This window comes from Sporisorium graminicola, chromosome SGRAM_1 (genome assembly GCF_005498985.1).
Source record: "Sporisorium graminicola strain CBS 10092 chromosome SGRAM_1, whole genome shotgun sequence".
Lineage (NCBI taxonomy): Eukaryota > Fungi > Basidiomycota > Ustilaginomycetes > Ustilaginales > Ustilaginaceae > Sporisorium > Sporisorium graminicola.
Window position 1 is genome coordinate 2,507,875 of NC_043719.1, and position 23,928 is coordinate 2,531,802.

A 23,928-nucleotide genomic window follows, 5' to 3' on the forward strand; every position below is an offset into this window, starting at 1 on the left:
CGTGATGCCTGACTTTCGAACAGAGCGGCTCAGCTTTCGAGGTTTTAGGAAGCTTCTCTATGCCAGACTTCCCATCCATCCATCTACCACCACCTATCATCGCCATCATCCTCCGTTCGCTTTCGTGACAGCCTGGCCGATGGGCCAGCATCTGCTCGCTCACACTCACCGCAATCATGGTGGTCATCGACTTTGACATGGCCGCTACCGGAGGCAATCCCAATGCCACGTTTTCCGATTCGCCCTTCTTCTACGATCGGTCCGATGCCAACGGGGCTGGTCAAGCCGTCTACAAAGATGCCCATCACGTCCAACCTCACTCCAATCCGCGCGTCAGCTACTACCATCCTGCTGGCGTCGGCGACTTTCATTACGGCGAAAGGCATCCCATGAAGCCCGCACGACTCACCTTGACCAACCGTCTCGTGCTTGCATACGGCCTGCACAAGCATATGAGCGTCTTCACGCCACGCGAGGCGACAAAGGAGGAGCTCGAAATGTTCCACGACAGCGACTATGTCGACTTTCTCGCCAACGTCACCCCTTCCACTCCACCTTCGGCTGCGTTCACAAAGTTCAACTTTGCCGACGACTGCCCCGTCTTTGACGGCATGTACGACTTTTGCAAAGCCTACTCGGGCGCTTCCCTTGCAGGTGCCCGAAGACTAGCGGCTGGCGAAACTGATATTGCCATCAACTGGTCCGGTGGCTTGCATCATGCCAAGAAATTTGAAGCCTCTGGGTTCTGTTATGTCAACGATATCGTCTTGGGCATCATGGAGCTCCTCAGGTACCATCCGCGTGTTCTCTACATTGACATTGACATACATCACGGCGACGGTGTCCAAGAAGCATTCTACAACTCGAATCGCGTCATGACCGTCTCCTTCCACAAGTACGGTAACGACTTTTTCCCCTGCACCGGCAACATTGACGAGATCGGCACTGGACTCGGCAAGCACTTTTGTCTCAATGTGCCGCTGCAAGACGGCATTGACGATTCCGGCTACGTCGCTCTGTTCAAAAGCGTGATGGAACCGTGCATTACCACCTTCCGTCCCTCCTCAATCGTTTTACAGTGCGGCGCGGATTCGCTGGGTCTAGATCGCCTTGGTTGCTTCAACCTCAGCATTGCAGCACACGGCGAATGTGTGCAATTCATCAAGTCGTTCGGTCTCCCGCTGCTCGTGCTCGGTGGTGGCGGCTATACCATCCGCAACGTCGCTCGCTGTTGGGCGTACGAGACGTCCGTTCTCACAGGTTGCTCTATCCCCGACACACTTCCCAGCACGCCTTATATGGAGTTCTTCGCACCCTCGTATCGACTGCACGAGCCGACTCAGGCGGGCAGAGTCGAGAACCAAAACTCGAAAGCAAGCCTGGAGAAGATTCGCGTACAGATCCTCGAACAGCTGCGCTACCTTCACGGCGCTCCCAGTGTACAGATGCAGGAGCTGCCGCCTGATCTAGCAGGTGCTTGGGTCGAGGAAGAGGTCAAGCCCTGACCTGCTCCAGCTGTGAAGAGCATTGCCTTCTTGATACCCCCGCGCTCTGCACGCTCGATTCCACACTTGGATCGCATTTGTACTTGTACTCCATAGCTCTCTTGTACTTTTAATCATCATGACACACCCGAGTCCCTGCCAAGTCTGTACACATACACACCGTGGTGAACCTGAAGTGGTCTGCTCTGCACCGTGACGCCCTTGTCAGCACAGTAGCAGGGAACGAGGAGACATCCCCACCAATGGGCTGTGTGGGCCGACACAGAGGTCCCGAGCGACCAACAGCCTCGCACTCGCCCTCCCCGACCGCGGCACCAGGCTGGTGGGCGACGCTGCACAGCTTCCACGCTGACGCTCCATTCTCGCCTGTTCCACACATGCGTCAACACGACAGTGGATACATTGATCAAAGCGCAAAACAATCGCATTTTCGAAACATCCTAGCAACAGTACTTGACAGCAAAACAGAACAAAACAAAACAAAAGAACCACGCATGTACATATGATGAAGAGAAAGTGTTCTGCTACCTTCACTCGTTACCAAAGCCCATACCTTCCTCGATGGCGAGCGCGAGCTTGCTCTCCAGCGTCTCGAACGAAGGGTAAGGCGGCAAGTCGATGCGGTTGAAGCAGGTATGTGACTTGGGCAGCTGGTTGACGTCGCCCGATTTCTCGATGGTGAAACGTCGTGGCCCATCCGAGCCTTGAAGATCCTTGAAGCCGTTGACGGGGATCCTCGAGGTGCCGGTGGCAAACTGCAACAGGCGCGACTTCTTCTCGGTGGGCCAGGCACGGACGCACTGCCAGAACCACTGCACCACCTGGTCCTGTTCCGTGAAACCACGGTAGTCGGTGAATTTCTTCCAGTCGTCCACGTCGATCTCGGACATACCACCGATGAGCAGCTCGAGCTCGCGCTCGTCGAACACGTTGATGAGGTCCTGCGGGATGAGCTCGGTGAAGCCAGAGATAAACGCCTTGAACTGTTCCTCGACGCGTTTCGAGATTCGCCACTCGGTCATGAGGTCAACATACTCCTTCTTGTTCTCGTCGGTCACATCGACCTCTTCTCCACCAGGCTTGAGCTCGACGGTGACCATCTCGCCGAACTTGTCTTCGACGGCGGTGAAGGTCTCTTCCACGATGCCCTCAATGCTGTTGTCCAGCATCCACTGGAGCGAGCGGTGGTAGTCTGCGTCGACCGACTCAAGATCGCTGAGCGTGATCTTCTTCTTGAGGATCATCTTATAGAACGACACGATGAAGTAAGCGTCCAGGAAGCGTCGGTGGAAAATGGCGAGACCGAGGACGCGACCGATGAACTTGAAGTAATTCAAGTGCTCCGGGTTGATGCCCGAGTGCGGGTTGATCTGCAGTGTGTAGTTGTCGTGGGCGCTGTACTCAAACAGACAGTAGAAGGGGTTGAACATCTCGTGAGAGAGCAGGAAGAAGAACTCTCGCGACAGGCCACCGTAGTCGAGGCCGTCCTCGCCGTCGAACTTGATCATGAGACGCTTCTTGAGGTCGTTGGGCTGCTGACGCATGATCTCGGCGTACGAGTCTTCGAAAATGTGAGTGCGGCGCACCTTGATGTGACATTGGCCAGGGATGGGACGGAGCGCAGGCTGGCTGCGGAAGTAGATGAGCTTGCGACGGAAGTCGCGCTTGTACTGGGGTACGTTCTGGTCGAGACTCGAAGGCAGGCGAGGGTCGTCCCAGGTGGTGGTCTTGGTGTTGTGGTCGACAAAGTAGACTCTGGCGGTGGAGGTGAGACGCATCTCCCAGCCGCTCGGAAGCGGGCCGAGCTGCGACACGCTCTGGGGCTGGACGGTGAGGTTGCTGCCGTTGGGGCCCATAATTCGGAGGATCTGCTGACGTCGCGGGTCGACCCAGGTGGTGGTGCGCGTGTTGTGGTCAACAAAGTAGGGACGGCCTTCGGGCGTGTGACGCTGCTCCCAGCCAGCAGGGAGGGGGCCGTTGCCGGCGGTGGTGCTGGAGCTGGCGGGTAGAGGGTTGGCCGAGGAGGCAGCAGCACCGGGGCTGTTGAGAGCCGAACCGGTGACCGACGATCGTGAAGTGTCCCCATCGTTTACGCCGAGGAAATCATCGGCCAAGGCTCGGTTGCTGTGCCTCTGGCGGTCAGCTGCCGAGGAGCTCGCAGCAGCGGCATTGTTGGCGCTCGCGCTGGTCGAAGGCCTTGTCCACGTGGTGGAGCGTGTGTTGTGGTCGACATAGTAAGTACGGCCGAGGTGGTCAGTTCGCCTCTCCCAGCCGGCGGGGAGAGGTCCGTATTCGTCAGAGCGGGCATCCTGCGAACCAGCGGTGCGCGAGCCTGGAGCAGCGGGAGCAGCCGACGACCTGGCCTCGCTGCCGGCGCCAGCAGGAGTGGACGGGGCTGCGCTCGAGGCAGCACCTGTGGTTCCGCTAGCGGAAGACGAGACAGGATCAACGGTCGATGTAGGTCGGCTGGAGGAGTCGCCGTTGGCGGTGGAAGTAGTGGAGGCAGCTGCTGCGACGGGGGTGGCAGCGCCACTGCCGGAAGTGGATGGACGCGTGTCGGAGCGGGCTGCGCTGGACGACGTTGGCGTGGCGAGCGATGCCGAGGAAGCGTTGGAGGCGCCGGGAACGAGGAGGTTAGTGGGACCGGCGGTGGAATTGTTGTTGATGGGGGTGGAGACGTTTGTGTTGAGATCAATGATGAGCTTTCCGTGGACGACGAGGTTGTCGTTGGACTTTTTGAGCTCCTTGTTCAACAGACGCTTTCCACCAAGCTCGAGATCGAGGACGTCAGCAACGCGGATGTTGATGACACCAAGGAAACCTTGGTCTCGCTTCTTGAACTTCTTCTGGTCGAAGATCTGAACGGCGATGACGGAAGAGTCAGTCACATTGACATCGAAGCTGTCGTTCCAGTACGGGTTCAGGGTCTTTTTGATGACCGAAGTGGAGTGAGTCTGCTCTCCATCGACGGTTACTATGGCGAAAGGGTCAGGAAGACGAAAGACGTCACGCTTGGCCAAGCCATCGGCGGCGACGACGGTGATGCGGATCTTTCTCGAGAGACTGCCAGGGCTTCGAGGGTTGACCATGGTTTCAAAGACTTGGGACCCGACGGCGGAAGGTGGTTGTAGGTGCAGAAGAACGGACTGCTGTTCAAGGCAGTGCTACTCGAAACAGGTTCGAGAATGGCCGGCACAAGCTTGTGCTGACGGACCGAGGGCGTAAAGGCAAGCTTGAATTGGCTGCAAGGCGAGTGATCAGGTCAGAAGCTGCCGAGGATGTGACGATGGAGACTGCTTGAGAGGGTAGAGATCAGCAGGTACGTGCATAAAATTCACGCCCACCCAGGAGCGCTGAAGCACAAGAGTCGATTGGAAACACGGAGCGCTCGAGTCGGATGCGGTAATTAGAAGCCGTAGCAGATAGCTTAGTGTCCGCAGAGGGGACAGGGGTATGAAGGTTGAAGAATAACGAGGACGGGGATATTGGTGTGGTAGAAGGATCGATGGATGCGAATGGTGCGAATGTGCGAATCACGGAGCGAAGGCGTGCACTGCCCACCGTCACGCACATTCGGGTGGAGAAGGCAGAGGCAGAGGCAGAGGATAGTGTCTGCTGCTGTGCTCAGCTGAGTCGTCCGTTGTCACTTCTCAGTGTGTGCCGGTGAGTAACGGCTGCAGCACAGTAGTAAAACACTGGTAAACTGCCGGTCCAACTTTAAACAGCGTGTGAGCAGCATCGGTCGCTTACTTTGAATCTGAAAATCTCAAAGAAGCTGACCGCACTGATTACTGCCACAACGAGTCTTGCAAATACAATTTCTAAACCCCGGGCAACTGGTCTGTCTCAAGTTTCAAACGAAGAAGGCGCCGAACCTGCACTCCCAATATTCTTGAAAAGTCATTGAAAATCGACACAGCAAATTCAGCAGGAAAAGTTCCAAACTCAAACGGTACAGTACAGTAGTCTTTCTGGGCCGACGGGTTCCTGCCGATGCATGCCTGGACGGGTGACAGCCGACCAACGCCGCACCGAGGAACCACTTGCTTCCAGAGTGCTGACCTCTCGATAGCAAAGACCTAATAGCAGGCGGTCTCAATTCGGGCTCATCTTTAATAAGCCTCAAAGCCTCTGTATCCAGGCTACTCCTAGCAAACGGAGAAGGAGTGAAAATTGCCTTTAGGAGGAGGGCGGCAGAGGTTGGGCGGCGCAAAGAATGTGAATCAAAGGACTGTTTGGAAAACCGCTTCGAAGGAACCGAGAAATGGCGATGAGTGGAGACAAAGCTGCTGTCTGGGAAGGAAAGGAAAGCAATTATCAGCGTGAGATCAGACCTTCTCCGCTGTTGGCAGCACCCCTGCCAGGCCCATTGACCGAGGTGGGCAGTTGCCCTTTCTGTGTCTTGAGACGGGTCACTTCCTTTGACAGGTTGCTAATGGTTTCCGACTGGTCGTTGAGCCTCTCGTTCGAGGAAGCGTCGAGCACTACAGCCCCTCCTGCCAGTAAGGTGGATCCACCGAGGCCCGCGTAGAGGGGCCAAGTCCTGCCAGGCTTCTGCTTCGCCAGCGCTTTCTTGACGCTGTCGATATCGTCGGCATTCTTGACGATGCGATTGCTGGCCATATCGATTCCGTCTGCATTGCTCTCCATCAGTGCCCTGTGTGCCCCGAGAGTATCATCGTGCCTGTCTAGTCGATTCTTGGCGTCTCTCCATTCACTAGGGTCGGTGAAACGTTCGGAGCGGGCTTCAGAAGTCTCGCCTGGAACAAACTCGCCGTTCCGAACGTGTCTCGAGGGGCCATAGTCGGGTGTCAAGTGGAAAGTGCTACGAAGGGATTTCCCATCCAGATGTTGATCTTTTTTAGCCATCTCAGCCATCTCCTTGGACAGCTGAGCAATACGAGTCGCATCGCCCCCATTTTGACCGACCCGCTGCAATTCTTCCGCCTTCTCGACTTCGCGTAGGTAACGGCAACATGATAAGGAACGTCAGATTCTAGCTGAGCAAGGGAGTTGTTCCTAGCCTCCGCGGTTTCATATTGCATACTTACGAAATTGTGCCCAGGTACGTTTCTTCAAGTTGGGCCCGAGTTGATAAGCCTTGTTGCCAGCTGGATGGCCCGAGACGGTCCGCTTGACCTTGGCGAATCGAGGCTGCTCCATGCGATCGGAGTGGATTGCAGCGGCTACCTGTAAGAAAAGCAGAAGTGCTGCGAAAGCTGCAAGGAGCTTCATGATGGTTGCGACTTCCTCACGTGGGGTGGTGCAATTGTGAAGAAGTTGTGAAAAGGCGGATCGAGGGAAGGGGGAAAGAGGGAGGATGAGGAAGAGCTGAAACTTATACTCGAGTCAGACATTAGATTAGCAGGCGTTCTTCACCTTGTCTCTTCTCACAAAATGGCTCTCCCACGCAACCTCTTTCGCCTTCATGTAGTGATGGCGACAGACCAGAGACTTCTCAGGCGTCCCGCTTCATGTGGAGGGGCGATCCCATGGCAACGTGGTGGTGGGACGCACAACTTTGTGAGCACTGCATCATGCCTCTCTCACGGCACGATTACTGATCTTGAGATGCGTGATGGCGGTGGAATGAGGTGTGGGTCTATATCGCCATTGTCAATGGTTTCCGTTGGACTGTGTGGCCGAAGGAGTCAGCCCGCATTTTTCCGGCCGGTTGGATTTTTGAGCTGCTCATTCAGAGCAATTTTGGACTCGACTTTCATTTCTTCCACAACGTCAAGCCCTCGCACGTCTTCGTTTGTTCCCCTCACCCTCACAGCTCTCGTCAACTTGCCTTTCTTGGCTCTCACATCCAACAACCCAACCTCGCCCAAAGCAGTTTTGCGACAACTTCAGTTGGAGTCGCAGCTCAGCACAATGACCTTCACAGTTGCACAGCGCCAGCGCGCTATTGGCCTGTACAAGCGCCTTCTCCGCACATCTCGCAAGACGTTTGACGGTGATGCCGTAGCCATCAGTGCTGCTCGGGACGAGACCCGTCGCCGCTTTCAGCTGGCAGCGCAGGAGACCGATGCTGCCAAGATCGACGAGGGCCTCAAGATGGGCGACGAGATCGTCTCGGTGCTTCGTCAGAACGTTGTGCAGGGCAAGTGGCGACAGGAACGAGATGCATACGGTAAGTCCAGTCCTTCGTACACTCGGAAGCACTTCAAGCCGTTCGTTCGACTCATGCAATTCACTTCTCCATTTCACACCGCAGAGCTCCGCATGACCAAGGACACTGAGCTTGGCACCAACGACAGCATCAAAGAAGCAAGAGCCAAGCAGATCGCCGACCTTAAAGCGGGAAAGAAGCCAGAACGAAAGAGCTGCCGAGAAGTGGCCGCGCAGTACCAGGCGGCATCGGGCTCATCCTCCTCATCCATGGCAACCGCCTCCTCTTCTGCATTCAACTCGATCCGCGCCTTCTCTACCTCCACCCGCCCTGCCTCGACCATCATGGCGCAAGCGACGTGTTTCCAGTCGCCACAGCGCAGCGGCTTCGCATCCTCCGCCAGCGTCTCATCTCGTGATCCCTCGGCGGTTGCACAATCCCCGCTGCCCCGCCCTGTGCCCAAATTCTCGTCCACTGCCATCCTCGCCGACGGCTCGTCGATCCAGCTCGCCACCACGTCGCCGCGTCGACTGACACGCCTGACGCGAGACCCCACCAACCACCCACTGTGGAACCCGAGTCAGGAACGCAAGATTGGCGGCGATGCTGGCGATGACAGCGGCCGTCTCGGCAGGTTCAGGAGGAGGTTCGAGGGCCTGGACGGTGCTGCCGTGGGAGGTCAGGCCGCCGAGGCAAAGGTGGATGCTGGCGAGGTCAGCTTTGGTCAGGAAGACCTGGCTTGGATGAGTGTCGGTGGCCGTGAAGCTCGCGCTGGTTCGCCGATTGCCGCCAAGAAAGCCGCCAAGGGCAAAGGTCGTAAATGAGCCTCACGTCCGACTGCACCGGAATGAATATGCACTCAACGTCACTTCTCACTTTGTACAACACTTGAACATTCAAGAATCTCGTTTTGCGGATCTTTCTGTTGTCCATGGTTTCTTGCTGCATTTTTGATGATCTGCCAGGAGTTGAGAAAGCGGACACGGCTGAGAGCGACGGGGCCAGAGAAGCTGCTTTCAATCGGTACCCGTTCAGAACGCGGTCCAGCTTCGGAAGCGTTGTTACTGCTGTTCTCCTACACGAACTCCTCGCTTCGTGAGCGACTTTGTATCCTCCTGTCTCTCTGGCACCACCTTCTCACAAGGCCTCATCGTAAACCCCCCGAGTCTCAACCCTGCTCGATAACGTGCATGCGCTGCACCTCTGGGTTTCACATCAGTCTCCTCGGCTCTGTTTGCAGAGCTACCAGACACGGCAACAGCTGAGATGTATTCTTTGTTGGATTGCAGCAAGGGATCGAGACTGAAAGTTGAGAATGTGCGTCTACTCTTCGTCATGGGATGAGGAGGAAGCGTTTGCGAGACGTTCGCGGTTCTTGAGGATCTGCTCCTTCTTATGTGCGATCAGTTCCAACTGACGACCCTCGAGGCCGTGAACGTAGTATCCGAGCGCGCCAAATGCGGACATGAGCATAGCGTGTCCTCCAAGGTCTGTCATTCACAACAACAAAACAAAGCGAGGCTGAGTGGTTAGTAGATCGCTCTTTCGCAACTCCACAGCAAACCCGTGCGGCTGAGAGTCAGAGGCAACCAGGTGTTGGACGGTAGGCGAGACTCACTTTCAAAGATGTTGCGCTTCTGCAGACCAAGAGCATAGCATCGTGTGAGGAAACCCAATCCGGCGTAGCCGAGAACGCTTGCTGCTACCGACATGCTGGAAAACTGTAACCCGGCGGAATGGCGTGTGTGAGAGAGGGCGAATGAAGAAGGTGTCAGCCTTGAGTCGAGGATGAGCCGGATCCCGGAGTAGTAGCTCTGCTTCGTGTACACACTTTGTGGAACGTGCTTGGTTGATCAAGAGATGCGGAGTGGGTGGAAAGGATGGCAGGTGATGATGCGATCAGAAGGACATGCGAACGAGGTTGGAGATGGTGGTTTGTGTGTCGAACTGCGACTTTTGTCATTTGTCGCTGGGGAGAGTCACGTGCAATAAAACCTAACATTCTCACAAATTTCGCACCTTTCCTCCTCGTTGTCCTATCATGTCCTTCTGATCTTCCTCACAGTCTATTGTGATCACATGTACGAGTTGCTTTGGAAGTCCATTCGAATCCATTGACAGGTTCTTTATTAATACACTTAGCAGCTGTCTCCGCGAATTTGAGCCGTCGAGAAAAGTATGGCTCAAGGCGTTAGTGCTTCACTCAGCACCCTCTTGCTCCACCTCGGGCGGGAAGGGCCACCTGACCTCCCCCACAGCCTTGCCCATCCAGAAGAATCTCTTCTGCACGCCATCCAGCCTTACATTCGGCTTCAAGACCAACTTCTCCATCTGTCTCGCCCTCATCGGCCCTGGTTGCGCATCAAGCTGCATCACAGCTGCCGACGCCTCCATCTGCCCATCGACCGATTCGTAGCTTTTGGAGAGCAGCACTTGCGTGCCCCGCGCAGCGAGCGCTATGCGTCTAGCAACCTCTACAATGAGCCGGGCAATATTCCGGGTATCGTCCATGCCGCAATGCTGACGCCCCTGGAAAGGTCCGATGTTCAAGAGGTCGAGCAAGCCGGCTAGACTCTGTTCGTGCGGTGTGAGGCCGGTGGTGCGCGCATCCTCCTTCACGACCGGTGGGTTTTGATTGGGGGGTGGAGAGATGACTTGAAATCCGTCCTCGCCTCCAAACTCGGGGAAGGGCGTAGAGCGCGAAGAAGCAGCGCGGCTCAGCTCGATCTTGAGCTCTTGCTCCCATTTAAACAGGCTAGCGATGCCTTTGCGGATGTCGATCAAGGGACCGCGCAGGAAGATCGGTGGAGCACCGTCGTTCTTGTCGCGTGGATGACCGGATATCCAGCACTGCTTGATAACAAAGTCGCGCAAATCGGCGGGGCCGTGATTGACCCAAACGACGCCGCGCCGTAACCGGAAGTTGTGCAGGTGGCTTTTTCCTTTGGATGTATCTTCGACGAGATCGTGTGAGAGCAAGAACTGAAAGAAGTTCTCGACTACACTGCTCCAAGTAGGAGCCGCCTCGACCTGCGCCTGCGTGACACCTGTCAAGTCACGACAGAACTTGGTCAGCCGGGGACGAAACGTCGGTCGAACGTAGGAATGAAACACGCCTGCTGTATCGAACTGATGCAAATTTTGGTTCCATCTGAGAAGAACGACGGGAAACTCGATGATCTCGTTCGGGTACTGGAAGTTGCCCGTCTCAAAGCCGTGCTGCAGGTTGCGGTACTTGCGTGTTGCTTCGCAGGTTGCCTCTACATCTAGCACCAAGAAGGTGTCGAATTCAGGTTCCCATGTCGTATGAGGCACTTTGGATTCGTCTGAGGGAGCTGGAGGACTATTGCTTCCGTTTCGTATCGCCTTCCTGAGGCGGGATCGCAGGTCGGCTTTCTTGCCCTTCGTATCGAGACCGAGATGCTGCAGTTTGGAACGGAGCTGTTCAACCGTCAAGCTGGAAGACATGATCCCGCACGGCTAGCCCCGCAAGGATGAGCTTCAGCAAAGAGCGCTCGATCCTCAGGCAGCCGCTTCCATGCGCGACAGGCTCTTGTCCATCGTTGTATGAACGGGTGCAGTTTGAAAGCAAGTTTAGGCTGTAGAAGTAGGGACGTTGGAAGCTTTCACTTTATTCTCCTTTTGACAGATTCGCAATCTCCGAGTTCCATGAAATTTGGAATGAGTGTCGAGTGCCAAAAAAGAAAGCTTCTCGCCTTCCTCCACTCCCTCGACCCTTTTGGCGCAGCAACGACAACAACAGCCACACATCTTCCTGACATCCATCATCCACCAGTATCCCTTATCGAGCCTGCACAGACAATCATCAAGATGTCTTCTGGGTTAGGAGCCGAAGAACTCGAAACGCCCATCCTGTGCGAAGCTTGTCTCGGCCCGAACCCGTATATTCGCATGACCAAGGACAGTCAAGGCAAGATCTGCAAGGTAAGTCCCGCTCTCCCTCGGCCACCCTCCGCGCCATGTCATCACTCACTAACCTCGCCTCTCCGCTCGGCTCCTATTATCGCAACAGGTATGCACACGACCATTCACAGTGTTTCGCTGGAATCCTGGTGCTGGCTCCCGCTTCAAGAAGACCGAGATCTGCACCACCTGTGCCAAGGCCAAAAATGTCTGTCAAACGTGCATTCTGGACTTGCAGTATGGCTTGCCCGTCCAGGTGCGCGATGCAGCATTGGGGATGAAGACAAGCACACTCACGTCGGAGAAGGCGAAAAAGTATGCGGCGGATGTGATGGATAAGCAGTTGGAAGCAGCCACGAGCAGTGGCATGGGAGCGTCGAGTCGGGCGGGGCAGGAGCTGTTGCGGAAAGCGGCGAGGAAGGAGATCGATTACAAACGCGATCGTCCACCGTCGTCATTGTCGTCACAGAAGCTCTGCTCGGCATTTGCCAGGGGCAACTGCGAACGCGGTGATGCGTGTCCCTTCAAACACGAGCTGCCTGCAGACGACTCCCTACTCGCAGCACAAGCACCCTCGAACAGCATCCACCCACCACCGCCATCAGCACCAGCACCAGCACCGTCAACTAGACCGATCAAACCAGCGTCCTCACCTTCAGGCTTGCCTCCTCCACAAGACCCCGCCATCCTCTCCCTCTTCATCTCCTCGCTCCCACCCACAGTCACCGACGCCTCCCTTCGCCAGTTCTTCCTCGACCTCACCCCACACCTCCAACCCGACCACATCAAATCCATCACGCTCGTCCCCACCTCCAAGTGCGCATTCGTCAACTTTCGCTCACGCCAACACGCCGAGCTCGCCGCGCAGCAGTGTTCGCCCAAGATGCTATGGGCCGACCACGAGGTCAGGTTGACGTGGGGCAGAAGTAGACCTGCCAAGAAGAAGGCTGGCGAGGGGGAGGCGTCGGCGCCCGCGTGACCTTGTTGTACTTTTCATCGCAATACCATTCAGCACAGTCTTCCGCTCAGTCTCCTCGCATCAATCACCTCATTGCGTGCAACGGCTCAAGTTTTACAATCTACATTAAACCACGACTGGTATCACAGCAGGCTAATACATGAAATAGAATCCGCCGCTTTCCCTCTCACATAGATACGAAGCGCACCGTCCCATAATCCACCCATCCATATACATCGCCGACCATCACACCTGCACCGGACGATAGTAAACCGTCGTCACGTACTTCCTCTTATACCTGGTCGTGGTGCCGACCGCCAACACTCCGCCCTTGATGCTGCTCGCCGTGAGGTGGTTGAGCACCACGTGGTTGGGAGCGGGCAAGATGCTGTTATCGTCGACGGTACTGCCCGTAGTCGTGCCGTTGCTCGGATTGGCCGGCGAAGAGTTGAGAATCACCTTCTCCAGCTGTCGTGGCAACGCAGGTGGGTTCGGAAGCGGAGCGCCTTGTCCATCGCTCCCATGCTTTCCATGAGCAGGGGCCTCACCACTCTCTTCCGCCTCGCGCTGAGCCTCTTCCGCCTCTTGCGCCTCGATAAGCGCCGTAGGGATCTCCGAGGTCCACGTCTCTTCCTGATCCTTTCCGTCGTCGTCAAACAAATCATCCAAGCCAAAACGCATAGCTTCTGCCTTTCTCGCCTCCTCGATCAGATTCATCGTCGTCTTTTTCGATTCAATCTTGGAGTTGCGCTCGCTTCGTCCATTGTCAGCATCTGCGCCAGGCAAATCCTCGCCGGGCGCACTCAGCGGTCCTGGATGCGCCGGTCCGACATTGGGGATCTCGACATAGTTGACCAGGTTTCCGTCACCATCGGTCGCGGTGGGCAAGTCGCGCGAAACACGCCATCGGTCATCCACGATGAACTTGAGCCGATGCGTGCCAGGCGGCAGGTGGAGCACGCAGGTGTGGTCACGCTTGGACTTGTGCAGCAAGATTTTGGATCTCCACTCGTTGGCAAACGTACCGGTGACAAACACTTCGCGTCCACCCGCACGCCATGTCAGCACAATCGGCATCAAGGGAGACTGTTGGTGTCCTGCCTGTGTTTGTGTTCGATGCGTTTGGTGATCGTGATGTTGACCGGCACTCGCACTAGCTCTTGCGCTGACGGGCGTGGTGGGTTGGCTGGCAGTTGACGCACTTCCCGCCGCAGATGACGTGCGTGGTGCGGCTGATGGGCGAGTACGGTCGCTGGCTGCTGGGGAAGAGACCTGAGAGAGCGGAGTGACGCCAGGCACAGATGCGCTCGGTGGAGCGGATGTGAGACCAGGCGGTAGAAGAGGCGTGTTGTACCCACTCTCGCCTCCTGTTTGCACGTCGACGTGGGAGCGCTTGGTGGAGATGGGTTGGAGGGGCGGTCCTATCGAAGTGGTAGGTCCTGCAACTGGCGAGAGCGAACGGAGCCCGCTCGCCCCGCCCTGCCTGGTGGGAGTCAAAGCACGTGGCCCGTAGCCCGAAGGTGTGGGTGTGGGCGTGCGAGAGGTCCGCATAGCAGCGGCGTCGGCGTCTTCTGTCGAAGCTTGAGGAGCGCGTTCCATAGTCCTGGATTCGCGTTCAGTGTCGTCTGTCTGAGCACTTGCAGCAGTAGAGGCTGCATCTGCGGTAGAATCAGGTTTGCCTTGCGCCGGATTCGATGGCAGATCGGTCACGTCGGTTCCAGCCGCTCGCGCCTCGTATACACTTGTGTCAGAAGGCCCGATCTCGTTCTTCGCGCCCTCCTTGGACATTGCGAAAAAGGTTCCTCGACCGTCGATCGGCGAGCTAGCTTTGCTTGCGTCACCGGGAGGTATCACGACATCCTCGGTGTTGAGCACTGCCACAGCAGCGCCTGCGCCTGCGACGACATGGCCTGGGCGTGCATCGTCGAGAGGAAGCACAAGTGACGGTGAAGGGGAACGTTGGCGCTCAGAAGAAGTACGGAAACGATCCGAATGCTGCGAGTAGACGCTGGTTGGCGGGGAACTGGGAGAGACGTGAGAGCTAGGAATCGCCGTTGGAATCTTCAGATAGGATGGGAGTGCAGTAGGCATGCGCTGCGAATTTTCGGGCTCGTCCCCGGCATCACCCACATTTAAGGGTTGTGAGGAGAGCACGGGACTTGACCCGCCAATGGGCGGGGAAGCGGCTGGATTCGTGCCAAGGCTGTTGCCAACGTTGGGAAACATGTTGGCTCCGCCAACGCCAAACAGGGGATGACGAGTGGGTGCTCGAGCTGTGGCGCTAGGCACCTGCTGAGGTTCGGAGCCTCGGAATGCACCGGTAGGCACAGTAGTGACCTCGATTCCTGTTGAAGAGACACGCAAACCGCTCGAGACACCGACGCCGGCGTGATGGCTGGGCAAGCCTGCAGCATAGCGTGCTTGCGTTGCAACGGAAGGACTTGGATGAGGCGAGACATAGTGGCGGGGATCGAAGCCGCCTGGAGATGTAGGGATAGTGAGACCTTCGGTGAGTCGACGCGTGCGAGGATTGGCTCGAATGGAGGTCTCAATGCTTGAAGTGCCGGCAGGATTGGTAATCTCGTAGCTGGCGAAGGCATTAGACGGATCTTGGCCCAAAGGGGACTTGGAAGTTGCAGAAAGTGCAGCATCTGAGCTCGGTTCGAGACCTTCCTCGACAGTGGAGGACGGATCACCGATCATGGCGGAAGTTGCAGAGTCTCTTCGCTGTGTGGCCAGAAACCCGGTGAGGCTTCCGCTGCGAGAACGATTGCGCTGAGGAGTAGAGGCACCATCGTGACTGCTGGCACGACCAAACAAGGAGGCGGTTCTACCCAGCCTTGATCCGGACGCTGCTCGATCGGAAGTGTGCCGCGATGGGTTGGATGAAGCAGGAGCGCCGGAAGCCCCACTTGCGGGGGACGCATACCCGGATTGATGGCTGTGGTAGCGCTTGAAGGTGGGATCAATGGTAGAACCTGCAGAGCCTGCATCGAAAGTGTCCTCCGCTTTAACGGGGGTTGAATTGGTGTTGCCCATATTGTCTGTTTGCCTGCACGTAGAATGTGTGGACGGTGGAAAACTGCGAATCTTGGTATCTAAGCTTGCGAGGGCGACGAGTGCACTCGGTCAGAATGGTGACCTGGGTATGATGCAAATTGCTTGAGTCTTGCTCGAGGCGGGTGAAAATGCTGTCGAATGATGAGAAGGATGGCAAGAGTTTCCTGACGGAACTCCACGACTAGTTTGGCTGAGCTTAGTTACGGTTGCATGCCGGCAAAAGGCGCGAGGGAAGATGCTGGACCGTCCGAGAGTGGGATACGACAAGCTTCGTGAACGACCAAGCTCGGGGCATCAGAGTCGATCCGATAGGACAGGCAGAATTCTTCAGAGATGATATTGGTGTGAAGCGGTCACCGAAACAATTTGATGAATGCTCGAGCTGCGATTGCGACGTTCGACGTCCGTCGGCGAGTGGTGTATGCCGACAGTGCTGATAATGAACTGTACAGCGTTCTTATGGAATGTCAGGTTGGGGCGGTAAAAAGGTTGCAGTAACCAGGGAAAGTCCGAGGATGAGGATGAGACTGAGGTTGAAGATGATGTTGAAATGAACGTGGTGTGCAGGAGGAGGAGGTCATCGACGAATCTGTATCGTCTTTGCCCCGCACAGACGACAGCCAAGAAAAAAGCCGAGTCGTCACACACACTCTCTCTGTCGCTGTAGGAACACCGAAGCTGCGTGTCTCGAATCGGGCTGCACAGTGCATGCACGTCGCTAAAGCAGCTCATTTTTTATCGCGGAGAGCAAAGAGACAGTCTCTGCAGCGCCAAAAAAAGGTGCTCAGTCAGTCGGCCAGTCAGTCGGCCAGTCAGTCGAATCCTGAAATTTCTGGAAAATCGAGCAAGAGTGATAACGCCATTCCCCGCGCTTTTCATTCAATACAGTAGGGGCAGAAAGCACAGGTTGCTTGTCTCGACTGCTTGAAGATGTAGATGAAGAGAAAGCAATCAAGGCGGTTGTCTGCTTGTCGGCATTGAGGTATGCACGACGTGTGAGAGCAGGAGACGCAAGAAGGGCTCTTCCAACGAGACGACCAGGGTCCCGAAGGTCGCATGAGCGTGTTGACTCATACAGGGTCCAATACTGCGTCATGGCCGCGCTCGCTGGTTCCTCGACAGACTCACTGTTGGTCGCTTGCCACCGTGCTTCTCTGTCTGAATGACGCCCTGGCCAGGCTCGCCTTGATTGAGGCGGCTGGTGCAATCGCAAGACCGCTCACTCCTCGATCTTGTATATAAGGACGGCTCGTATTCCCAAGCACGCAAGGTGCGGTCGTCATTCATTCTTCTCCGCCACAGTACACCCATCACAACACCCAGCAATGTCCTCCGCCGATACCGCAGCAGCAAAGAAGGCAGCTGGCCAGCTTCAGCAGGACCAGGCCGGCCTCGAAGGCTCTCACGATCTCAAGAACGCAGGGCACACCACCTTCCAGCACGGCAAAGGAATCGAGAATGCGGAAAAAGAGACCGGGGCATCAGGGTAGGTTCTTTTTCTCTTCGGGATGGTTCTCGGCTGTGCGTTGTTCCAGATCTGACGCTCTTGCCTTCTCCTCCTTCCGCCCATAGTTTCGGCCAAGTAGCTGGTGCTAAGGAATACGTCAAGGACCAAGTCTCGGACCAGAAGGATGCCTAGGTCCTCTATACAACACAGTAAATAGTCCTTCTCGTACAAGAAATACAAGAATCGGTACAAGATTGTGTAGTTCGAAGTGCTGTCGGTATGTGATTGCGTAAAGTACAGATGCGATGATGCAGGCGAAGTGAGTAAACGTGAGGACGGTGAAAGTACTTGTACGTGAGAGAGCGACTTCGGGACCGAGGTCAAGCGTCAACCTCCATGCTCGGAAGGTTACGCTCGACGACCTCATCCCTAAGAGGCGCCGCACCGATACCCTCACAAGCGGCCCGAATCCCACGCGTCCATACTTGGCGCTCCCAGTCGAATCCACCGGCACGATACCTTGCAATCTGCTCCTTGGTCACCCATTCTGGTTTGAGCCAAGGATCTTCGTAGCCCGATGCGCCCTTGACGCCCTCGAGACCACCCAATGCCATTGGCGCTTTGCGGACCTCGAACAGCGCGCTCGCATCGTCCAGGTACGCCAGGGGGCCTTCAAAGTCGAGCAGCATGTCCAGGCTCCACGGTCGGCGGTCGACAGCATCGGCTCCACCATTGCCTCCATTCGCTGCGGCCTGCGCTGCCTCCTTTTCGCGTCGCGCTGCTTCGAGCTCCTGCCGTCTCTGCCTCTCTTCACGTTCTCGCCGCCGCTTGCGCTGCTTTTCCAACACCTCGTCTGGATCCGCCCCCTTTTCAAGCTCGCGCATCATCTCGAGCCGCTCCTGTTCACGTTCTCCACGCTCTATCTCTTCTTGCTTGCGCACTCGCTCGGCACGGGCCTTCTTTGCTTGCTTCTCTTCTTCGTCCATACGTGCTTGTCGGTCTGACTCTTGCTGCGAGATCTGCGCCGAGTTGGCGATGGCGGATCGGTGTGCCGCTTGATACTGCTCCAACTTGGCATTGGTGCGCGGAAGATCAATCTCGTGGATGAAGTTGAATGTGATCTCCTCAACCTCTTCGAGGTAGTCGTTGTACGACTTGAGGTCGACAAAGTCGTCTTGACGCCGATTGAAGTACTTTGCCATCCCGCGGCGGACCGCCACTTCGTGTTCCACTCCCAAGTCTTGGAACGTCTGAGCAGTAAATTGGTTCTTGGACACCTTCTTGCCACATTCTGGACAGGGCGCCGGGCCGAGCGAGAAGATGCGGTCGATGCACGACTCGCACATCTTGTGGTAGCATGGACTGACGAGCAGACGTAGACGAGGGTTGAGGTAGCGGTCGGTCTTGCATTGCGGACATTTGTCGTCCGAAGAAGCAAACTCTTCGATGCGGCGCGACTTGTCAGAGATGGTTCGTGGACCCGTAGGCGCAGGAGCGTTTGGTCGAGAAGGCCCGCCAGGTCTGCTAGATGTGCTGGACGTGGAAGGGCGGCTCGTCCCGGTCCCAGTTCTTCGCACAGTCGACATGGCGATACTCGAGGAGCGGGTGCGAGAAGCGAATGGTGGTGAACCGGAGAGAAAGCTCAGTAGAGGATAGCGAGGCTGAGTACTTTAGGTGGAGGTTTGACAGCTGAGAAGCCCAGCGCAGCGCTTCGCTTGAGGAAACAGTCACGTGCAGGTGTTGCACGACTTTTGTCTTTTCTCTTCTTTTTTTCCCCTCTTGAACTTGTTTTCTTCTCGAATCAGAGGGCAATTCGACGTTCCTTCTAACCAACACCATCTTCCCTCAACAGTAGACCCGATTTGCCAAAGTGGACTAGGAGGTGACGTTCACCCTGTGCAGCGTGACAAGCTGTCTGTGGCTTCGCAGTTATTTCGACCTTTGCTTGATTGCATCGACTTGTCATCCAAACCGACACGGTACGAACCGTACCGCACCGTCATTGAACCTTCCACCTCGCCATTGCTTCTCCCCTCTCCCTCGCCTCACTCCTTACACGGTGCTTGTGTCCCCCCCTATATCCCCCCGCATCCCCCCCCCCCCCCCACCCGCAATCTCGGTGACGCATCCCTCGCCTCTTCCCGAGGTCGAGGCCCGACAAGTCTTGCTATCAAAATCTGTCCTTGTGGCTCTGCTTTACTTTGAGGCTCTCCGTGAGCTTCGGCATTGCGGGACTACGAGGCAGTTAAGAGGCTTGTTCGGGTGAGGATGCGATCTCATATCTCGAGGCTCTTTGCGGAAGATTGATTCCTTCAGGACTTTAAAACCATCGTCAGGAGGCGCCCTCGAAAAGAGCCGCGCTGCCCATGATTTGGGGATGACCTACTGTCCCGACATTTCTTACACTCTCTTCCTCCCTTGCTGAAGGTGATTTGTTCGACGTCGCTGCACTCTGCAGATTCACTTCTGCCCTCGCACCCGCCTAGGTGGACATTGCAATGTAAGTGAGCTTTACTCCAACTGCAGTGGGATGGGCGTAATCGCTATCATGTTCAACAAGATGAGATCCAATTCTTCCCCAAAGCAAGGAAGCAACGGCTATAGCCTCGAAATATCTTCGGTGATTCAGGGCTGGGCACGGTGCACATGTCGAGCAGATGAGCCGTGTATTTTGTTCCACAAAGCCCGGCTCGTCTGTCTCAAGAGTAAAAGGCAATGCTGAACGCTGGTACATGGATGTGCTACTGCAAGTCAAGTTGAAGGCGGTCTAGTCTCGAACTGCGATTTGCTGACCACACAGGCTGCCTTTCTTATACTTGTACTTGTTTGCACATAATTCGACATTCAATCCAGTTCATCTTTGACATTGGTCGATCTGTTGTGTAGGTCTGGACGCCAGAATGGCGAAACATCCCTTGTGTTGAAGACAACAGTGAATGAGGAGGTTGAAGGTTGAACCAGAAGGGGTCCCACCAAAGAAAACTCGGCTTTCGGACTAATTTGAGCACTGCCGCACAGTTCCACGCTCTCGCTTATAAAATGCCATTGTCGTGTGAATGTCCCTTCAACGTCAAACATTAACATTGACCGAGGCCTCCGTCTAGACCTCCCGCCTTCAACCTAGCTCGGGCAGCTGCGATAGGCATCGCAACATGACCATCGCGCATACCGAGTGATCCACTAACTCGCATTGGCACCCGTAGCGGATCAATGGATTGATACTGGCGCATATTACCTCCACTTTCGCTCCGGATCGCCATGGACGTCGACGGCATCAATGTCGCTGATCAGCGACGTGACGAGGAGGAAGTCGAGTTCATTCTGGGGGCCTTGCCTTCCATATGGCACAACACGCAGAACGTACTAAGAGATCTTGGGTACCAGAGAGCCGCCGGCAACGATGACAACGAGGACACCGACGAGCAACGAGGTCTCAGGCGTCGTAGAACGGACATCGACGAGGACCACGCACAAGAATCGAACCACACTGACAACAGCCGGCATTCTGACCTAGATGAAGAAAAGGTCTGCCGAATGTGCCTCTCATCCGAAGCCGAGCTAGGCGATGATGGCATGTCGCTAGGCCGCCTCATTTCGCCCTGCCACTGCGATGGAAGCATGCGCTACGTCCACGACACTTGCCTCGATCAATGGCGCCGCAAATCCGCAGCAACTGAAGCAGCCCGCGTGTGCGGGCAATGCCACGCCCGCTACCGTTTCAAGCGCACCCCTTACTCGAGCCTCAGTGCCTTCGTACAGGCGAGCCAGATGCTCCGCATCCTCCTCTGCGTCTTGGTTGTCTTTATCGCCTCCTTCGTCTTTGGTGTGCTTGCCTTCGTGTCGCTTCGAGCAGTAGCTGCACTCAAAGACACTCCGCTCGCCTTCATCCGAGATGCCGCTCTTCGTCCCGTGTCGCTCGAGAAGTTGTCCTGGAACATCACTCTCCGCCAAGACGAAGCCGTTGCCGATGTTTGGATGCCTGCAGACCTCGTCCGACGCAATCGAGGCAGTCTGGCGCCGCTCAGCGTCGTCGACCAGGGTCTGTATGAGAAAGCCGATCTGGAGGTCTTTTCTCGTATCAGGCAGCAGCAGATTCACAATCCAACTTACTGGAAACTAGTCAAACGACCGCTCTCCACCTATCGAGCCAATTACACCGGCGGCATGATCATTCGTGCAAAGCTCGAATCAGGGGAGGACGTCTCGGCCGAACTCGAGCGTCTGTCTCTCGGCTTGCCGCTGTTCCCCTTGGAGGACTGGTACTCTGACGCACGACCCGATGCAGTGCACAACTCAACGACATCCTTTGCCAGCAACGACTTGTTCAAAAATTCGACATCGTCCGGTCTACAGACACCGTACGGTCTTTCACCTTCCCTCCGCGAGAGACTCGTCGGAGCGGATTTCAAGCTCGGCTTCAACTTGCCGTTCCTCTCATCCAGAACCAAATATACGAGCGAGTCGAAGGAGGATGACGAGGTCGATGTCTGGCAGAGACAGAACTTGACCATCAGATTTAGCTACGAGGAGATGCCAGGCAAGATCTTTCCTGATCTGAACGACAGCTTTATGCTGCGCATCATTCCCGAGTGGCTCAGCTTCTTGCGCGCCATCCCCTACGGCATTGCGATTGCCTTGATCGACCGCTTCTACTTTGTGCTGAGCGTCTTCCAGCCATGGTGGTCGTCGATTGCGAGGTCGTCGCTGCAGTTGGCGTTGCTCTTGCTCGAATCCCATCGGGAGCTCATGTGGTGCGCAAGCAAGGCGGCCATCGCCGGACTGATCGCGTACATCGACGTCGCGTTCGAACCTGTCCGATGGAATCCAGACAAGGCCATCGTGATCGGACCACTCAGGACACCGGCTCGAAGAGCTGCGGCTGTGGCAAGAGAGGTGCTGGTACAGGCCGCAGACAGCGTGTTTGGCCCCATGTGGCTCAATTGGTGGGGCGGCTATTCTCTTTCCGTCTACATGGCGCCACGACAGTTCATGACGACGGAGCGAGTCGAGATGACGCAGCTTGCGGCCGTGTTCGCGCCCGCCATCACGCTGCTCGTCGATGTCGCAGTGGGCGGGTTGGCCACCTTCAGCGAGCGGGCAGCCAGTTTCCAAAAGACGCATACCGACCGATGGACGCGCGCAGATTGGGTTCACCACGACTATTCAGCCTCGGAGGGCTACCTCCGCCTGATCGCAACGCTGCTCGGGGACGACGAGGCCAGCCAGGCTTCGCGGTACGATCTGTGGCTGGAAACGAGCGGGTCGCGTCTGCTCCCGGGGCGAACGCGGCCGCTGCGCATGGCGCTCCTGCCCAAACTCAACACCTGGAAGACGGTGATGCTGCTCGGATGCCTGGTCACTACGACCATAGCGCTGCTGGCGGCGACGGTGGCGGCATGGGATACGACCATCTCGCATTTTGCACGACAGGCCTGGCGGTCGGTGGTGTGTATCTTGCAGCTCATCTTGCACTCGGGCGACACGTTCCGTCAGATGTGGCGACAGACTCGAGACTTGTCGTTGTTCATCGTTCGGTACTCTGTCGGCAAAGTCAAGGCCGTCTCGCGTCAGCTGTTGCGTGGCGTCAAGAACTTGCTTCCGGGGAACCGCGATGTCGGCGCTTCCGACTCGACGAGCACACGGGGCTCTGACGATACTGGCTCAGAGGCAGACCAGGCACAGCCTGCGCAGGAACAGCCAGCACAGGCACAGCCAGCACAGGCACAGGCGATACCAGAACCACTCATGAACGACCCCTTCCTGCAGGGCGATAACATGGGCATCTTTGGAGCCATTTTCGGGCACATTGCATCGATCTACGGCTGTCTGCATGCCTTCGTGTTTGCCATGCGTTTCATTCTGGTCTACCTGCCCTTTGAACCGTTCATGATCCTCTACGCGCTCTTGCAGAAGCTCATTCAGGTGGACGTGGCCAACACGGAGGTGTTGGATCGCGATGGCAATGTGTAGGCGTAAGTTTCTTTTCGTTTGGTTGACAATGCAATCGTCTTTCGATATCACTCGTGGCAATGGGATCGGTCGCACAGAGGCGAGAGGGAGTGGAGTGAGGGAGAACGAGGCTCTCGTCCGAGAGTGACATTTGAGCGGCTGGATCGAAGGCAGGCTGGCAGCGGCTCGTCGTCTGGCCGGAATTACGGAGAGGTGCTCTCGTCGGACAAGGGGGCGTAAGGCGAGCCATGTGTTGTGGGGTCACCTCTCCAAGGCGAAATTGGATTCGCGAGACGTTCGACGGGACGATCACATCGACCTCAGACAGTACAGTCAGCATAACAAGCTCCTTTGCGTCATGCGAGCGAAACACGTTCGCATTTCAGCGCATGGCTTTGCAAAGCATAGCCGCGAGCAGCGATGCGTGTGGAGCAAAAGCGGCCATGAGAACGACGGTATGGCTCCGGGTCAGCGCAAAAGAACAAAGACATAGTAAAGCTGATTGGCTGCAGGTTTCATGCTCGCATGAGTGAGATGTCTGTTCGCCTCTGAATACAGTGTGGAGAGGGTATTCACTAAGCGAGTTGAGGGGCAAAGGACGAACGTGGCTCATCTTTTCGCACCGTGCTGAATCGACATATGCTGGGTCATGTGCCGAGATCCTGGCTTGCGTTCTCGAGTTCCTTCAGAACACGGTTGACGGGGTGCTTCTCTTCTCTGACCTGAAGCTGAACGGTTCGGTGCCCGCCAAGCCGCCAAGCCGGTATGACGCTGCGGAGCTTTGGTGGCTTTCAGACGACCCGAAAGATCCGGCAGATGATGGCGCCATACCGTGGCCACGTCGTCATGCTTCGTGTAATTCTGTTCCTGGACGGGGCCAGCTCAAGCTTGGCAGTCGTTACCCCGTCTATGTATGCGGAATCAAAGCTGCGCGGAGGGTAAGACGGCGCGGCCAAGATCATGCTTTCTC

General features: G+C 56.3%; 11 protein-coding genes across 11 annotated transcripts; 5 read left to right on the forward strand and 6 right to left on the reverse strand.

The window, feature by feature from the left end:
* Positions 1-176: 176 nt before the first annotated feature.
* EX895_000889 (uncharacterized protein) lies at positions 177-1,505 on the forward strand (the record flags this gene model as incomplete). Its single annotated transcript, XM_029881490.1, has 1 exon — positions 177-1,505. One exon carries the CDS (start codon positions 177-179, stop codon positions 1,503-1,505), a length of 1,329 nt encoding a protein of 442 aa, XP_029742876.1.
* A 530-nt stretch (positions 1,506-2,035) lies between these two features.
* EX895_000890 (uncharacterized protein) lies at positions 2,036-4,594 on the reverse strand (the record flags this gene model as incomplete). The annotated part of the gene is made up of 1 exon (XM_029881491.1): positions 2,036-4,594. One exon carries the CDS (start codon positions 4,592-4,594, stop codon positions 2,036-2,038), a length of 2,559 nt encoding a protein of 852 aa, XP_029742877.1.
* Positions 4,595-5,822: 1,228 nt separating this feature from the next.
* On the reverse strand, positions 5,823-6,668 carry EX895_000891 (uncharacterized protein; the record flags this gene model as incomplete). Its single annotated transcript, XM_029881492.1, has 2 exons — positions 5,823-6,460; positions 6,557-6,668. 2 exons carry the CDS (start codon positions 6,666-6,668, stop codon positions 5,823-5,825), a joined length of 750 nt encoding a protein of 249 aa, XP_029742878.1.
* A 714-nt stretch (positions 6,669-7,382) lies between these two features.
* Positions 7,383-8,444, forward strand: EX895_000892 (uncharacterized protein; the record flags this gene model as incomplete). Its single annotated transcript, XM_029881493.1, has 2 exons — positions 7,383-7,641; positions 7,726-8,444. The coding sequence occupies 2 exons, from the start codon at positions 7,383-7,385 to the stop codon at positions 8,442-8,444; spliced, it is 978 nt and encodes a 325-aa protein (XP_029742879.1).
* Positions 8,445-8,943: 499 nt separating this feature from the next.
* On the reverse strand, positions 8,944-9,332 carry EX895_000893 (uncharacterized protein; the record flags this gene model as incomplete). The annotated part of the gene is made up of 2 exons (XM_029881494.1): positions 8,944-9,110; positions 9,239-9,332. The coding sequence occupies 2 exons, from the start codon at positions 9,330-9,332 to the stop codon at positions 8,944-8,946; spliced, it is 261 nt and encodes an 86-aa protein (XP_029742880.1).
* Positions 9,333-9,819: 487 nt separating this feature from the next.
* EX895_000894 (uncharacterized protein) lies at positions 9,820-11,088 on the reverse strand (the record flags this gene model as incomplete). Its single annotated transcript, XM_029881495.1, has 1 exon — positions 9,820-11,088. The coding sequence occupies one exon, from the start codon at positions 11,086-11,088 to the stop codon at positions 9,820-9,822; it is 1,269 nt and encodes a 422-aa protein (XP_029742881.1).
* Positions 11,089-11,451: 363 nt separating this feature from the next.
* Positions 11,452-12,523, forward strand: EX895_000895 (uncharacterized protein; the record flags this gene model as incomplete). Its single annotated transcript, XM_029881496.1, has 2 exons — positions 11,452-11,565; positions 11,654-12,523. The coding sequence occupies 2 exons, from the start codon at positions 11,452-11,454 to the stop codon at positions 12,521-12,523; spliced, it is 984 nt and encodes a 327-aa protein (XP_029742882.1).
* A 225-nt stretch (positions 12,524-12,748) lies between these two features.
* On the reverse strand, positions 12,749-15,541 carry EX895_000896 (uncharacterized protein; the record flags this gene model as incomplete). Its single annotated transcript, XM_029881497.1, has 1 exon — positions 12,749-15,541. The coding sequence occupies one exon, from the start codon at positions 15,539-15,541 to the stop codon at positions 12,749-12,751; it is 2,793 nt and encodes a 930-aa protein (XP_029742883.1).
* A 1,346-nt stretch (positions 15,542-16,887) lies between these two features.
* Positions 16,888-17,201, forward strand: EX895_000897 (uncharacterized protein; the record flags this gene model as incomplete). Its single annotated transcript, XM_029881498.1, has 2 exons — positions 16,888-17,048; positions 17,135-17,201. 2 exons carry the CDS (start codon positions 16,888-16,890, stop codon positions 17,199-17,201), a joined length of 228 nt encoding a protein of 75 aa, XP_029742884.1.
* A 188-nt stretch (positions 17,202-17,389) lies between these two features.
* On the reverse strand, positions 17,390-18,595 carry EX895_000898 (uncharacterized protein; the record flags this gene model as incomplete). The annotated part of the gene is made up of 1 exon (XM_029881499.1): positions 17,390-18,595. One exon carries the CDS (start codon positions 18,593-18,595, stop codon positions 17,390-17,392), a length of 1,206 nt encoding a protein of 401 aa, XP_029742885.1.
* Positions 18,596-20,267: 1,672 nt separating this feature from the next.
* EX895_000899 (uncharacterized protein) lies at positions 20,268-22,979 on the forward strand (the record flags this gene model as incomplete). Its single annotated transcript, XM_029881500.1, has 1 exon — positions 20,268-22,979. One exon carries the CDS (start codon positions 20,268-20,270, stop codon positions 22,977-22,979), a length of 2,712 nt encoding a protein of 903 aa, XP_029742886.1.
* Between the last annotated feature and the right edge of the window lie 949 nt (positions 22,980-23,928).